The 14825-nt window shown below is 44.2% G+C and overlaps 1 protein-coding gene and 1 long non-coding RNA gene across 3 annotated transcripts in view; one reads left to right on the forward strand and one right to left on the reverse strand.

Moving 5' to 3' along the window:
* LOC142829663 (uncharacterized) overlaps nt 1–14825 on the forward strand; it is an 84079-nt gene that overhangs the window by 51128 nt on the left and 18126 nt on the right. The gene's annotated exons all lie outside the window — the stretch shown is intronic.
* Nucleotides 8688–14825, reverse strand: part of DTHD1 (death domain containing 1) — a 126576-nt gene continuing 120438 nt past the window's right edge. Inside the window, exons 9-10 of one of the 2 annotated variants that reach the window (XM_025187575.2) lie at nt 11488–11545; nt 8688–10567 (exon numbers count right to left, since the gene is read on the reverse strand). In XM_025187575.2, coding sequence (XP_025043360.2) covers nt 10248–10567; nt 11488–11545 — 378 coding nt within the window. In that variant the 3' untranslated portion in view covers nt 8688–10247. The remainder of the gene's footprint in view (nt 10568–11487; nt 11546–14825) is intronic. The other variant, XM_006128751.3, reaches the window with a different exon arrangement.

Below are 14825 nucleotides of genomic sequence, written 5' to 3' on the forward strand. Positions count from 1 at the left end.
CGTGCCAGGTGCAAGCCTGCCAGCACCCAGCTAGCAGACCCTGCACCTGGCACAGCTCGAGCCAGCCACCCGATGCCCCCCAGCCCTCCCCCTCTTCCTGGGACCAGGCTGGTGGCTCCCGGGAGCTTGCCCGGGACCGCAAGAGGCGGGCACCCGCCTGGTCTAGTGTGGACATCGTGGACCTCGTCCATGACCTCCTCACTAGGCACAGGAAAGTGGCCGTCTAGGGCAGGAGAGCTGCCAGCCTGGCCACCCAGGAGCAGGTGTGCATGAAAATTAAGGTGGTCCACTGAGACCCCCGACCCTGAGCCCTGAGCTTACAATGGCCGTCCTGGGTCAGACCAAAGGTCCATCTAGCCCAGTAGCCTATCTGCCGAAAGCGGCCAACCCTAGGGACCCTGGAGGGGATGGACCGACGACAGTGACCAAGCCATTTGTCTTGTGCCATCCCTCTCTAGCCTTCCACAAACTTTGGGCAGGGACACCACTCCTACCCCCTGGCTAATACCACTCCATGGACCCAACCTCCATCACTTTATCTCACTTCCCTTTAAACTCTGTTCTAGTTCTAGCCTTCACAGCCTCCTGCAGCAAGGAGTTCCACAGGTTGACTCTTTGCTTTGTGAAGAACAACTTTGTTACTAGTTTGAAGCCTGCTATCCATTAACAGAAAGTTGTTCTTCACAAAGCAAAGAGTCAGCCTGGTCCCGGGAAGAGGGGGAGGGCTGGGGGGCATCGGGTGGCTGGCTTGAGCCATGCCAGGTGCAGGGTCTGCTAGCTGGGTGCTGGCAGACTTGCACCTGGCACGGGCATCGTAGCCAGCCTGTGCCCCTTTAAGGGGGCCGGGAGGGGGGCAATAGAGTTTCCCTGGTGTTGGCCAGAGTGGCCACCAGGGAAAGCTGGGGAGGGCAACCCTCCCACTAGTTCGAATTAAGGGGCTACACACCCCTTAATTCGAACTAGTAAGTTCGAACTAGGCTTAGTCCTCATAGAATGAGGTTTACCTAGTTCGAACTAGCAGAGCGCTAGTGTAGCGCCTATCAAAGTTAATTTGAACTAACGTCCGTTAGTTCGAATTAACTTCGTAGTGTAGACATACCCAAAGAGCTTAAATCTAGAATAGAGATGGGCAAATTCCAGTCTGTGGATTGGATCTGGTCCACAGGGTTAATCTCTGGTGGGCCCCTACCTCCATGTTTACCTGCACCTGTGCGGGTATCAGACGATTGCAGCTCTTGTTGGCTATGAATCACCGTTCACTGCCAATGCGAGCAGCAGGAAGCAGCATCCCGAGCTGCATCACTTCCTGCTACTCCGATTGGCCACAAATGGCCATTTGTGGCCAACAAGAGCTGTGATAATCTGATACCTGGAGAAGCACATGTAAGCACTGTTATCCCAAAAATTCCCACTGGAGACCACCTAGGGTTACACTAGCATGGATTTATTGATTGAGGAATTAACACTCCACTATATGCACTACAAGGTTAAACTAAAAAGCTGCCACTAAAGGTTTAAACTAAAGGGGGAACCAGCTATTTCTCTCTCTCACACACACACACACACCTTCATTCATTTATACACATTCATGTCTGCCCTCAGGCACTCACACACTTACACAGGTATATGGATTGCAGAAGGAGACAAGACATGTTGTTACACCTGGAGGGTCTGTCTGCTGAACATGGCTGGGGAGCTGGTCAGGAAAGAAACAGGCTGCAGAAAGAGGAGCGTCTCAGAAAGAGGGCTACTGCCATGCGCTTTCTCCTTTTATTGCCTCTGTACAATTCCTGTGACTCATCCACATTTGTCACCAGGGAGTGTGCCCAGACTTCCCTTGATCCAGCAGAGCAGCAGTATCTCCTTAACTGGTTTGATGACTCATCACCTGGCTCCAAGTACTTAGCCTTGCAGTTTCTAATACCAAACACACAATAGTCTCCACTCAAACACACACACATTCATATCTCAGGGAAAAATGCAGTTTAGAACAAGTTACAAGCAAAGTGGTTAAAAGTTATAAAAAGTTACAAGATTTAACAAAGATTGAGTTGCAGAGTTTAAAAGGCAATGCAGCTTAAACAATTACAAAGCTTCAGAGAATCATTTACAAATAATCAGTAATGAAGAGATTTAGAAGACAATTGCTCCTCTTTCCCCCTCCCCCCAAGCAATGCAGTCAGCAGGAGGCTTTTGTCAGTCTGTAAGTCATGTGTTGGCAGGATCTTACAGTTAGGTGTGCTTCCAGAAAATCCACGTGTAAAATCCAGTAATAGCGTGGGTGGAGGCTTTTATGACACACAGTGGTGGCAGCCCGCTTGGGACTAACCCAGGTGGGCTGCCTTTTTCTTTTCTCTTTTTCTTTTTCTTTTTTTTTTTTTATTGCCCATCCCTGATCTAGAAGGACAAGACAAAGGAGGAGGAAAGGAAATATAATCCACATTTTATAGATAAAATAAGTGTCAGACTAAAGGTTTGGGCTTTTTTCTTTCCAGGATTTCTTTCCATGAATGGCTCATGATCAAACAGGAAGTCCACAGTGGCACCAGCAACTTAACTTGGATTTTTGAGTCCCAGTTCAGTATTTTAACCTCCAGTCTGTCCAATCTTCAGTAATAGGTCACTAGAGGTTTACCTCTGTGGAATAGTAACTCTGGTGGAGGGGAGTAATGGGGAAAAGTTCTGATTAGGGTTCAATGTCTTCCAGATAAACTCTCACAAAATCATCTACCTTTAATGCAATGGTTTTCCATGGCATTAGGAAAAATATAGGGCATTAGTGAAATTTGGTGTCCACACTTTCACAAAGGTGTAACAAAATTAAGTTGTTGGAAACTGAAGCTAGACAAATTCAGTCTAGAAATAAGATAGAACATTTTATCAGTGAGGATAGTTAGCCATTGGGGAAAATTACCTAGGAATGTAATAAATTTTCCATTATTTAGTCTTTACCTCAAGACTGTATATTTTTATAAAAAAGAACCTATAGCTCAAATGCAAGTTTTAAGTTTGATGCAGATATTATTTGGTGAGGTACTTTGGCCTGCATTATGCAGGAAGTTAAATAGACAAACTTGGTGGTTCCTTTTGGCCTTAAATCTGAATATGTTCAATGAATTGTTTTCAGTGTCTATGTAGTGATGTAAGAGCGTAGTTCAGGTGTTCTCATTTCATAATTGTCAATTTATAAAAATAGGGATGTGGTCATTTTACCTGTCCATTGAAATAGTTTTTCTATTAAACCAGGGGTGTCCAAACTTTTTTCAAAGAGGGCCAGATTTGATGAAGTGAACATGCGTGAGGGCCGACCATTTTGCCTGACATTCTTTGAACCATTAAAATTAAATGCAAATTAACTATTTTATGCAAAGTTTATTGCAAACGGCAAACGACATAACACCAACTATACATGTTGTGTCCAAATATATTTATAACTGATTTAGACCAACTGACATTAACTGAGATTTTACAATGTATTCATCTCAATTGAAAAAAAAACTTGCCTACACTAATGTGAAGGGTGAAACTGAGATCTGGACTGCAGCACATAGGCTAGGTCTGGTTCAAAGGCAGTGGTTTTGATGCGCAAAATGTCACGCAGGTGAGAGTCACTTAGTCTTGTCCTCACGCGGTTCTTGTTAAAGTTCATAGCAGAGAATGTCTTCTCACACATATATGTTGAGCCAAACAAGCTCAGCATTTTCTTAGCCAATGTTCGAATCTCTTGAAACCGGCTCTTATCCAGTTGGCGGTAAAAGTTCACAAGAGAGAGCTGTTGGTGACGACTGCGTAACTCGCTGTCACAATGCAGCTCAATGAGCTCGAGCTGCAGCTGATCTGGAGCATCCTCGGGGTCAACAGAGAATGGAGAGGAGAAAAGGCTGATCTCCTTTTCAATAGCTGCAAAGTCCTGAAAGCGCCGTTTAAACTCCCCAGCCAGAGATGCAATGTCTGCTGCATACCTGCTCGTTTGCGCACTGATATTGTCCTGTGGAAAACTGTTCATTATTTCCTGCAACGCTGAAAAATGTATGGTATTGGGCTGTGTTTGTGACAACTGCCTTATGAAAAGTTGCAGCTTTGTCCCAAAGGCTTTGAGGTGTGAATAAAGCTGGTTCACCGCTGCATCTTTCCCCTGAAGACTCGTGTTCAGTACATTCAGATGCTTTGTTATGTCAACTAGAAACCCCAAATCAGCCAGCCAAATAGGATCAGATAGTTCTCGCATTGGTTGTCCCTTTGTTTCCAAGAATTCTCCGATTTCCTTTCTGAGAGAGTAGAAACGCTGCAGTGCAGACCCCTGACTGAGCCATCTTACATCGTTGTGATATAAAACATCTTCGTATTCAGCCTGGATGTCCAGTAGAAACTGTTTAAACTGGCGGTGGCACAGGGCTTTAGAGCGAATAAAATTAATAGTCTTTAGCACCGGTTTCATAACATGATCATATTTGAGATGTTTAGCACAGAGAACTTGTTGATGAATGATACAATGGAGTTTAATAGCTTTGCCTCCTTCTTCGATCACCTTGTTACAGATTAGGGTTGATAATCCACTTCGTTCACCAACCATGGCAGGTGCCCCATCAGTAATAATCCCAGTAACTTTGTTCCAAGGCAGTTTCATGTCATCTATGGCGGAACTAACAGAAACAAATAAATCTTTTCCTCTTGTTTGGTCCGTGAGGCTCCGGAGGTCAAGTAGCTCTTCAGTCACATTCATTTCATCGTCCACCCCTCTCATAAAAATCAGCAACTGAGCTGTGTCAGATAGGTCCGTGCTTTCATCACAGGCTATTGAAAAAAGTCAAAATCCACTCCTTTGGATGTCAACTGTCTCTTACTATCTGATGAAATCTCTTCAATTCTCCATGCTACAGTGTTACGAGCCAGGCAAATGTTGGCAAACTCTTGCTTCTTCTCGGGACAGATATTCTCAACCATTTTCATAATGCATTCTTTGATAAAGTCACCCTCAGCAAAAGATTTGCAATTTTTAGCAATTAACGTTGCCACCTCATAGCTCGCCCTTGTGGCATTTTCATTTGACTCACGGGCTCTTATGAAAAATTTCTGTTGTGACATTAAAACAGCTTCAAGTTGCTTCAACTTTTCACTGTGGTCGTGCCCTGTAAGCTTGTCGTATGTGCTATGTCTCGACTGGTAGTGTCTCTTGACATTAAATTCCTTATAAACAGCCACAGTCTCTTGGCATATCAGACAAACACAGTGATTCTCTATTTCAGTGAAGAAATATTCCACTTTCTACCTGTCCTGGAAGCGGCGGCCCTCACTGTCAACTTTCCTTCTCTTATTTACAGTCGCCATTTTTTTAAATTGACCAGAAGGGGAAGGGATCATGTGAGCGCAGTGCCAGAGGTTTAATACACTGCCTAAGTAATACACTGCACTAATACACTGCCCAACAAGAATTCTCTTGCCTTTATGGCTGTTTGTGGCGAAGTCTCTAATGATGAGCTCCACATGCCTGAGCCCGTTTGTGGCGAAGTCTCTAATGTTCGCAGCTCCACGTGCCTGAGCCCGCCAGGAAGCTGACAGTGCGCAGGGCCAATCACAGATACTGAGATTGATCAGCTGCGGAGTCCGTCCCTGATCTCAGCAGCTGCGGAGTCCGTCCCTGCACTCTCAGCCCCAAGGTAGAGGGCCTGCAGGGTCAGAGGCGGGCGGAGAGCACAGGGCACGCTGGCCTCACGGCGGCCCGGGGGCAGGGCGAACCCGTAGCCAAGCGCGGGAGCGGGGCTGCGGACGTGCCCTACATGGAAGACTTTAGGACCGCAGCGGCCACCATGGACGGCGGCGGCGCGGCCGGAAGCGGCGCCAGTTCAGAGGAGCGCTGGGGAGCCAGGAGAGGGGGAGGAAGCGGGGGCTGTCCCTGCACTCTCAGCCCCAAAGTGGAGTGCAGGGGCAGGGTTTGGGACCGCGGCGGTGGCGGCGGTCCGAAGCGGCACGCTGCGCGCGCCAGTTAAAGAAAGCACCGGGGAGCCGGGAGAAGCGGGGGGCCGTATTAAATCCGACCGCGGGCCGCATTTGGCCCGCGGGCCGGACTTTGGACATGCCTGTATTAAACCATCTAGACATGACCTACTGTGGTGTAGTGGGGGTGCTGTCTGCTCGGTAATCCCATGTCCCCCTGCACTGTGATGTGATTCCCACTGACTCACCCAAATGTGTATTAACCCAGACACCTAGGCTCAGCCTCCCAGGGAGAGAGACAAAAGGAGGAAGGTGGAGACCAGCACCAGGCTGGGGGCAGGGCCTTGACGGGGAGGCAGTTGCTGTCTGGGAAGCATGGAGAGAACAGGCTAAGCTGGGGGCTAGGGGTGATGGACCCTAAGCCTAAGGGCCTGAGCCATCCTGGCCCTGCCCCTGGTAGCCACATCACATATGTGCTGTGCTGTATTTTGGAAAATCAATAAATCCCTCTCTATTCTACTGGCTGGTAGAGACTGATCTGGTTGTTACGGGGATGCTTTGGGGAAACCCCAACTCGACGTCACACCTATATCAGCTGAAATTTCATGTTAGAAGAAATGTTTGTGGGGTTGGCAGTTAACTACTATCTATGATCTCTTATTTATTATCTTTTATATAATTACAGCACCCTAGCAACCTATGGGAGCCACTTCTTCAATACCCATTTGAGTAGTTTCCTCTTTCCTATAAAGATTTGAGCACATTTTCCTCCATGTGGTCAATTTTAATTCATGTGGTTTGTTGACTCTAATTATCCATGAATATAAATCATAGAATCATAGATTCATAGAATAATAGGACTGGAAGGGACCTCAAGAGGTCATCGAGTCCAGCCCCCCACCCTCAAGGCAGGACCAAGCTCTGTCTACACCATCCCTGACAGATGTCTGTCTAACCTGTTCTTAAATATCTCCAGAGAGGGAGATTCCACCACCTCCCTTGGCAATTTATTCCAATATTTGATCACCCTGATCGTTAGGAATTTTTTCCTAATGTCCAATCTAAACCTCCCTTGCTGCACTTTAAGCCCAATGGCTAGACAGGTTTTGAATGCTGATTATGGAGAAAATGTCACCTCCTCTTTCTGGTGCAGTCTATGTTTTGAATTGACATTTGTTTACTTTTTTATGTAAAAGAACAACTGTAGGATAGAGAATATTTTGATAACTCCTTGCCACAAAAACTGGAATTGAAAGGCAGGATGGTAGGAATTCTCATCCTAGCCTCATGGAAAGCTAGAATTGTGTGTGTGTATTTTTATGACACAGGAAGGAATACCCATGGGGTTATGATAATATGTACAGAATTGTACATATGTAGAGCAATGGAAGGAATAGGAATCATCCTAGGAGTCTACTACAGGCCACCTACCCAGGCGGAAGAGGTAGATGAGGCTTTTTTTAAACAACTAACAAAATCAACCAAAGCCCAAGATTTGGTGGTGATAGGGGACTTCAACTATACAGATGTATGCTGGGAAAATAACACAGCAGGCCACAGGCTATCCAATAAGTTCTTGGACTGCATTGGAGACAATTTTTTATTTCAGAAGGTTGAAAAAGCTACCGGGGGAAGCTGTTCTAGATTTGATTTTAACAAATAGGGAGGAACTTGTTGAGAATTTGAAAGTGGAAGGCAGCTTGGTGAAAGTGATCATGAAATCATAGAGTTCACAATTCTAAGGAAGGGTAAAAGGGAGAACAGCAAAATAGAGACAATGGATTTCAGGACGGCGGATTTTGGTAAACTCAGAGAGCTGGTAGGTAAGGTCCCATGGGAATCAAGACTGAGGGGGAAAAACAACTGAGGAGAGTTGGCAGTTTTTCAGAGGGACATTATTAAGGGCCCAAAAGCAAGCTATTCCGCTGTGTAGAAAAGATAGAAAATATGGCAAAAGACCACCTTGGCTAAACCACGAGATCTTGCATGATCTAAAAATAAAAAAGGAGTCATATAAAAAATGGAAACTAGGAAAAATTGGGTTTGTTTAGTTTAGAAAAAAGAAGATTGAGGGGGGACATGATAGCAGTTTTCAGATATCTACAAGGGTGTCATCAGGAGGAGGGAGAACTTGTTTATCTTTGCCTCTGAGGATAGAACAAGAAGCAATGGGCTTAAACTGCAGCAAGGGAGGTTTAGGCTGGACATTAGAAAAAAGTTCCTAACTGTCAGGGTAGTCAAACACTGGAATAAATTGCCCAGGGAGGTTGTGGAATCTCCATCTGTGGAGATATTTGAGAGTAGGTTAGATAAATGTCTATCAGGGATGGTCTAGTCAATACTTGGTCCTGCCATGAGGGCAGGGGACTGGACTCAATTACCTCTCAAGGTCCCTTCCAGTCCTAGTATCTATGAATGAATCCGGTGGTGTATTTTGCTCTAGAGTAGAACTATATTTATATTCCTGTTCTAGAAACAATATGAAATTGAGTGTTCAAAGAGAAGGTATAGCTCCAAAATGCACATTCAAGGGCCAGATTATGACATTTTGAATCCTTAAGCTATGTCACATATAAGAGGCACCATACCATCAAATATATTTATTTCCAGTTAACATCTGTGTCTCAGTTCTCCAGCCTTTCAGAGAATCCTCTGAACTCTTTCATGCTTAAATTCGACACTTTACGCTTAAGTTTGAACAAAGAATCTAATTACCTTACCTATTACAAAGATAGCTTCCCCAATTATCACCTCTAATATCATTAGCTCACAGACATTTACTTCCCCCCCTCCCATCCCCCTTCAGTTCTGAAATTTGATTTGTCCTTTTCATATGTGTTCATTTTTTTTTTAAATTGTATCCTTTGGTATATATGGTTGTGACAATTTTCTTCCACTATTTGATCTGAGGAAGTGGGTCTGGCCCACGAAAGCTCATCACCTAATAAACCATCTTGTTAGTCTTTAAAGTGCTACATAGTCCTGTTTTTTGTTTCAGCTACACCAGACTAACACGGCTACATTTCTATAACTAATTTAATAAACTTTATGCTAGACACAGAGGCCATCCTGTGGTAGAATGTAGGTAGCAGCACACAATGCTTATAATTTGGAAGTAAAGTTGAAGCACTCTCTCAATAGTTTCATGATTATGATTGATTTGTATTACTCAAACTAGGAGCCCTCGTAATGGGCCACCCCATTATGCTAGGTTCATGTATATATTTTGATATCTGGATCTAGAGTTGTTGCAGAATAAGTAGCTACAAAGAGAGAGTACTCAAAAATAATTGCTTTCAACTGATGTCTAACATGTTAGCAGAGTGAGTGACAAATACTATAAAGCTAGATTCAGCTGCTACTGACAATGAATGGCCCCACTTAAATGTAATCTGGTCTTAGTGAGGGTTTTTTCTTTTTATGGAGAAAAAGAAATAAAATATTCATTCATTTTGTAACTTGTATCTCACTGAATGATTTGATTTAATTCCTGTGTTTTTTCTTCATTGCTTAAAAGAAATCTAGCTTTTTAGGCTGAATCTGTCATCAGCAGATAAATTAGATTCAGACTATTTGCCTTTCTCCTATTGTAAAATTATAGTTTGCTTACTGGTGATAGTTACTTCAGGATATTCTAATAACATGAGCACTAATAACTGAATATAAAAAACAAAGTTGTACAGTAAAAAAAAAGACTAGTCCACTGTTTAGAATTTCTGTTAATTTAAGATATTTAAAATTAATTTTGAATTTGAAGAAAGTTTTTTTTTTTTTTTAAATCAAGCAGGAAAATAACTTGAATAACATGTCTGCACAAACTTACTGGATTTTAAAGACTATTTCTATATATGTTACTGCCTATTAGGAATGTGGTACTGACCAACATTAGAACTAGGATACCGGACAAGGTCACCTATTAGACTGATTAAGTGTGGCAAATCTTGTGCTCCTAAAATATGGGGAGATATCGGTAAACATCAGACCATTCTGCAGTCAGTGGAGCCCTGCATGTATACCCAAAATCCAAATGTAATTATTTGTATTTTCATCAATTCTTTTGATTTCAATCAGGAACACTAGTTAATTATTAGGCAAGGGGAAGACTATAAATAAAATACTGAGTGTTATCATAAAGAGGATGAAAAATTCCTGAACAGTTAAAGAGCACCCAGCTGCCAGACTGGTCTCTTCCTACATCAGCCACTTCATTTTAATTTTTTTAAATATTTATCAAGTTAAAGCAAATGTCACATAGAAATTCTGCCTCCTTATGCAGTCATTTCCTAAGGCAGAAACAAATGGAAATCAGTCTCTCAACTGTCCGTCTCAAACCAGTGTTTTTGCCAAGTGTACACTTTATTTTCCCACTTGAACCTGAGCTCTTCTGAAAGATCGCTTCTACCACTCTTATGCAGAAAACGAGATAGGAGTCGCTGTTTATCAGCTGCTCTTGGAAGATTCTTTTTCCAGAAGCAAAGAAGTTCATAGATCTGATGTGTTGGATTATCCGGGCACTTCAATCTAACAAGCTGAAGTGTGCTCCGACGGATAGGCAGGTGCAGAGAGAGCAATGATGCATTATCTTCTGAGAGCTCCTCTGCAAGCCAGTACATCAAGTGATCCCACAAAGCATCTGTTAGTCAAAATGTAAACACTTTAAAACTTGTTATCTAGAGTCATTTTTTAAAAATCCTGCCACTATTTTTCTATAAAATCATATATTTTATATTTCTTGTTGCCTTCTCCTGGATAAATGTTTAATAGTAAAGATTTCCAAACTGGAGATACTGTTGACTTATGACAAAATCTTGTTTCCATTGAGGTTAAAGGGCATTCTGTCACTGTCTTATGCAGAGTTCAGGTAAAATTCTGTCTACTCTGGTAATTTTGCACTCTGGCACAAACTTGGATTATTAACTTCCCTGACCCAGTAATGATCATTAATACTCAAATTGTGTAGAGGAAATCTGCAATAAAATGCAGCAACTCAAATATTTTTCCACAACAGATTTGAGAAGGGAACAGACCTTCAATTTGGCTCCTGAGAGAAAGTAGGGACTCCATTGACCACCAGGTTCCTCCTAGAGGAAAGGGAGATCCTAATCTTGAAACACCACTAATGGGAGGCATTCCTTGCTCTTATTACCTCACTTGAGTTGTATTGATTTTTCCTTGCGTTTTTGTTTGTGGCCTTGAACGGGAGAGACTTTGAAGTGACCTGGCTGGAGAGCCTAGTTGCAGTAAAGCAGCTGGTCAGCAAATAGCAGAGCGATCAACAGCAGCAGACTCCAACGAAGATAGGGGTGAGATAGCATGCCCAGTCACAAGGAGGCACCCATGCTGAGCTGACCCCTTCCCAGGACTTTGTAAGTTATTTGTTTCCCTGGTAAACCCCCTTTTCATTTAATTTAATATCATTTTAATATATTTTCTTCTGACCTTAATATACAAGGATTGGTTTAATAAATGAAAATAATGGCATCAACTTGATTAGTGTATCTTAATAAAATTAACTTTAAACATCTATTGCAGGGGGGAAAAAACCTCTCTTACCTGATGAATCAGTAGAAATTCTTTTTGTGCTTTGTGGCCTGTTGATCAATTTTTCATGCTACCGAAGAAAAAATATTTAGAGAAGGGGAATAAACAAATCTGTCAGGGACAGTGTGATATGAGAATGGAAAGCAGTAAATCAACACTTCAAGTTCAGCACTGCTTGTGCCATTACCACATATGGAGCCAAATTCAAAACTACTGTAAATAATCGCACACTGAGATAACTGAAACTGTGTCTTGAACACCAAATGACAACATGGCTAACTGTATTTGTCAATATGTCAACACTGTAATCATAGGAAGTGATTGGCACTTGTGTAGACATGCACAGTTTAGCTTTAATCTAGCTATCTTGGATCTTGTCAAGGTGTGACAGCATGGGCATCACCACTGGCTAGCTACTCAACTAACTCTCCAGGGTTCTCGGTGGGCTTCAGTGATCTGGTACCCACATTGTCTAGATTAAAGCTATTTCAGATATGTACATTTGAGTATCCATTATAAACAAGTTGCTGTCTTTGTGCAGCTGTGTACGGTAGCAGATGTTCTAAGATAGCAATGTGCATCATGTGTCAATGTGACGTATCTAATTTCAGATACTGGAAGAAATATTTCTGTGCATCCATGTGTACTTGATACAAGCAAATGCCAGTATCCGTAATTTTAAAGATGATGATGGCACCTAGCACACACCTAGAAATTCTCATTAATTTCATAGCATAAGCTTTAGGAAGGGCACACTCTTTACAGTAACTTTGTGAGTTTCATTGTAAAGGGGAAATGTGTGAAACTTCTTAAATGTATAGATTAATAATACCACTTTGCTGCTATATAATTTTAACAGATTATAAAGATCATTTTAAGCAATGGTCTGTATTCTCAATGATAAAATGCAATACTTTTCCGCTACTGCCCTTGATTCAGAGTTGGGGAATGGAAGCAAAGTTTTGCTTGCTATATTCCCCTTTCCTTGGTCCCTGTCTACCTGCTTGGAATGGGAGAATTACTGGTGCAGAGCTCCTCTTCTTACCTTGCATTCAACCCACAAAATATCTGTATTGGACTTGGCCACAATCTGATCTATGTAATGTCAACAACCTTTTGAAAAGAGTGGCTTCAAGTGTTGCTTACAAACTGGAAAGAAGGAACTCCTTTTTCCTAAGTGATGTGTGTTGTAAAGACCACCACATCCTGAGTTCTCTACTCATCTAAGGTCTAGCTTCAACTCTGCATTGAGGCTGATTGCATCCTAATGGGGATTTTGTGCATAGCAGTGGAAGACCCAACCAATTTTGTATGCAGCTAAGATCCTAATTTGTCATGATAACATTCAAGTTTTACAGGAATGCAATTTCTCTCCAGTCAGTGGAGTTGCACTAGTATGAAAGGATTTTTCTAGCACTTTATGGTAAATTCTTATATGAAATGGGATGAGAATCTTTCAAAGATGGACACTGTTTCTTTTTCAAAACCACAATGATCTTTTTTTTTATGCTTAGATATGCACTTATATTTAAATGTGGATTTTCATTTGCTAATGGAGATTTAGAGTTGCAAACTTCTGAAAAAGGCTTCCACAGATAGTAATTGTAGATGAACTCAGCAGCCCATGGATTGACTTTAATATGAACTACAGGCAGTCCCCGACTTACGCGGATCCGACTTACGTCGGATCCGCACTTACGAACAGAGCTTTCTCACCCCGGAAGTCGGGGCGAGAAAGCCCCGTTCGTAAGCTGCTCCGGTGCCCCTGGTCTGCTGGAGACCGTCTCCAGCAGACCAGGGGCACCGGGCGGGTTCCCGCGCTTCTGAGGCTTTGCCAGAGCAAAGCCTCAGAAGCGCGGGAACCGCTGCTGCTGCCCCTTGAGACCCGGTGCCTGTGGTCTGCTGGGGACGGTCCCCAGCAGACCACAGGCACCCGGACTGAAGCCGCAGCCGCGGGGGGGTCCCACGCCTCTGAGGCTTTGCCAGAGCAGTCAAAGCGGCAGCAGCGGCGGTTCCCCGCGCCTCTGAGGCTTTGCTCTGGCAAAGCCTCAGAGGCGCGGGACCCCCCCCCCCCCGCGGCTGCGGTTTCAATCAGGGTGCCTGTGGTCTGCTGGGGACCATCCCTAGCAGACCACAGGCACCCAGACTGGAGCGGCAGCAGCGGCGGTTCCCCGCGCCTCTGAGGCTTTGCTCTGGCAAAGCCTCAGAGGCGCGGGACCCCCCGCGGCTGCGGCTTCAGTCCGGGTGCCTGTGGTCTGCTGGGGACCGTCCCCAGCAGACCACAGGCACCCAGACTGAAGCCGCAGCCTTGGCGGGGTCCCTTGCCTCTGAGGCTTTGCCAGAGCAAAGCCTCAGAGGCGCGGCACCCCGCTGCCGCTGCGGCTCTGCTCCCCGTGTCCCTGGTCTGCTGGGGGGGGGGGGGGCGCAGCTAGTGTGCTCCCCCCCCCCAGCAGACCAGGCTTTTGTTTTGGACTCTGGGGCAGAGCAGCTGGGGCACTGCCGATTGGTCCTGCAGCGCCCGTGGGCACTACTGGACCAACCCGGCAGCACCCCAGCTGCTCTGCCCCAGGTCCTGATTCAGCCGCTGCTGGTCAGTTTCAGCAGCGGCTGAATCAGGACGTCTGGGGCAGAGCAGATGGGGTGCTGCTGGGTTGGTCCAGTAGCACCCCAGCTGCTCTGCCCCAGGCATCCCCAAGTCAGCTTCTGCTGAAACTGACCAGCGCTGACTACAGGAAGCCCCAGGCAGAGTTGCTCTGCCCCGGGCTTCCTGGAATCAGCTGCTGATCAGTTTCAGCAGCAGCTGACTTGGGGACGCCTGGGGTTCTTAAGTTGATTCTGTATGTAAGTCAGAACTGGCGGTCAGTTTCAGCAGTGTCTGAATCTGGACGCCAGTTCCGACTTACATACAGATTCAACTTAAGAACAAACCTACAGTCCCTATCTTGTACGTAACCCGGGGACTGCCTGTACTTTGTGCTCCTCAGATTAGAAAAAGGTGAAAATTTATGTCCATTACTAAAATATGTACTATATTTAAAAATTTTAAATCTGCCTCAAAAGACTCAAATCTATGATGAAATATCAAATTCACCCAGAGTTTAACTCCACTGACATTTGGCTCCAAGTATTCTGGTTGACAGTCTAAGTACTAGAATACTCATAAGTGCTTTTCTAGTTTAAAAGGCCCTTCAATTAGCAAAAGCAGCTGCTTTGTTGAAGCATGGTATCACATGCTGTTTCACTATTAGGGATAAAAGTACAGCAGAATAGTAATTTGACAATGCTGGACAATATTGTTACAATATGTATATGCAAATCACCCTGATAGCTCTTCCTTTCATACAGTACTA

The sequence above is a fragment of the Pelodiscus sinensis genome, chromosome 5 (genome assembly GCF_049634645.1).
Source record: "Pelodiscus sinensis isolate JC-2024 chromosome 5, ASM4963464v1, whole genome shotgun sequence".
Lineage (NCBI taxonomy): Eukaryota > Metazoa > Chordata > Testudines > Trionychidae > Pelodiscus > Pelodiscus sinensis.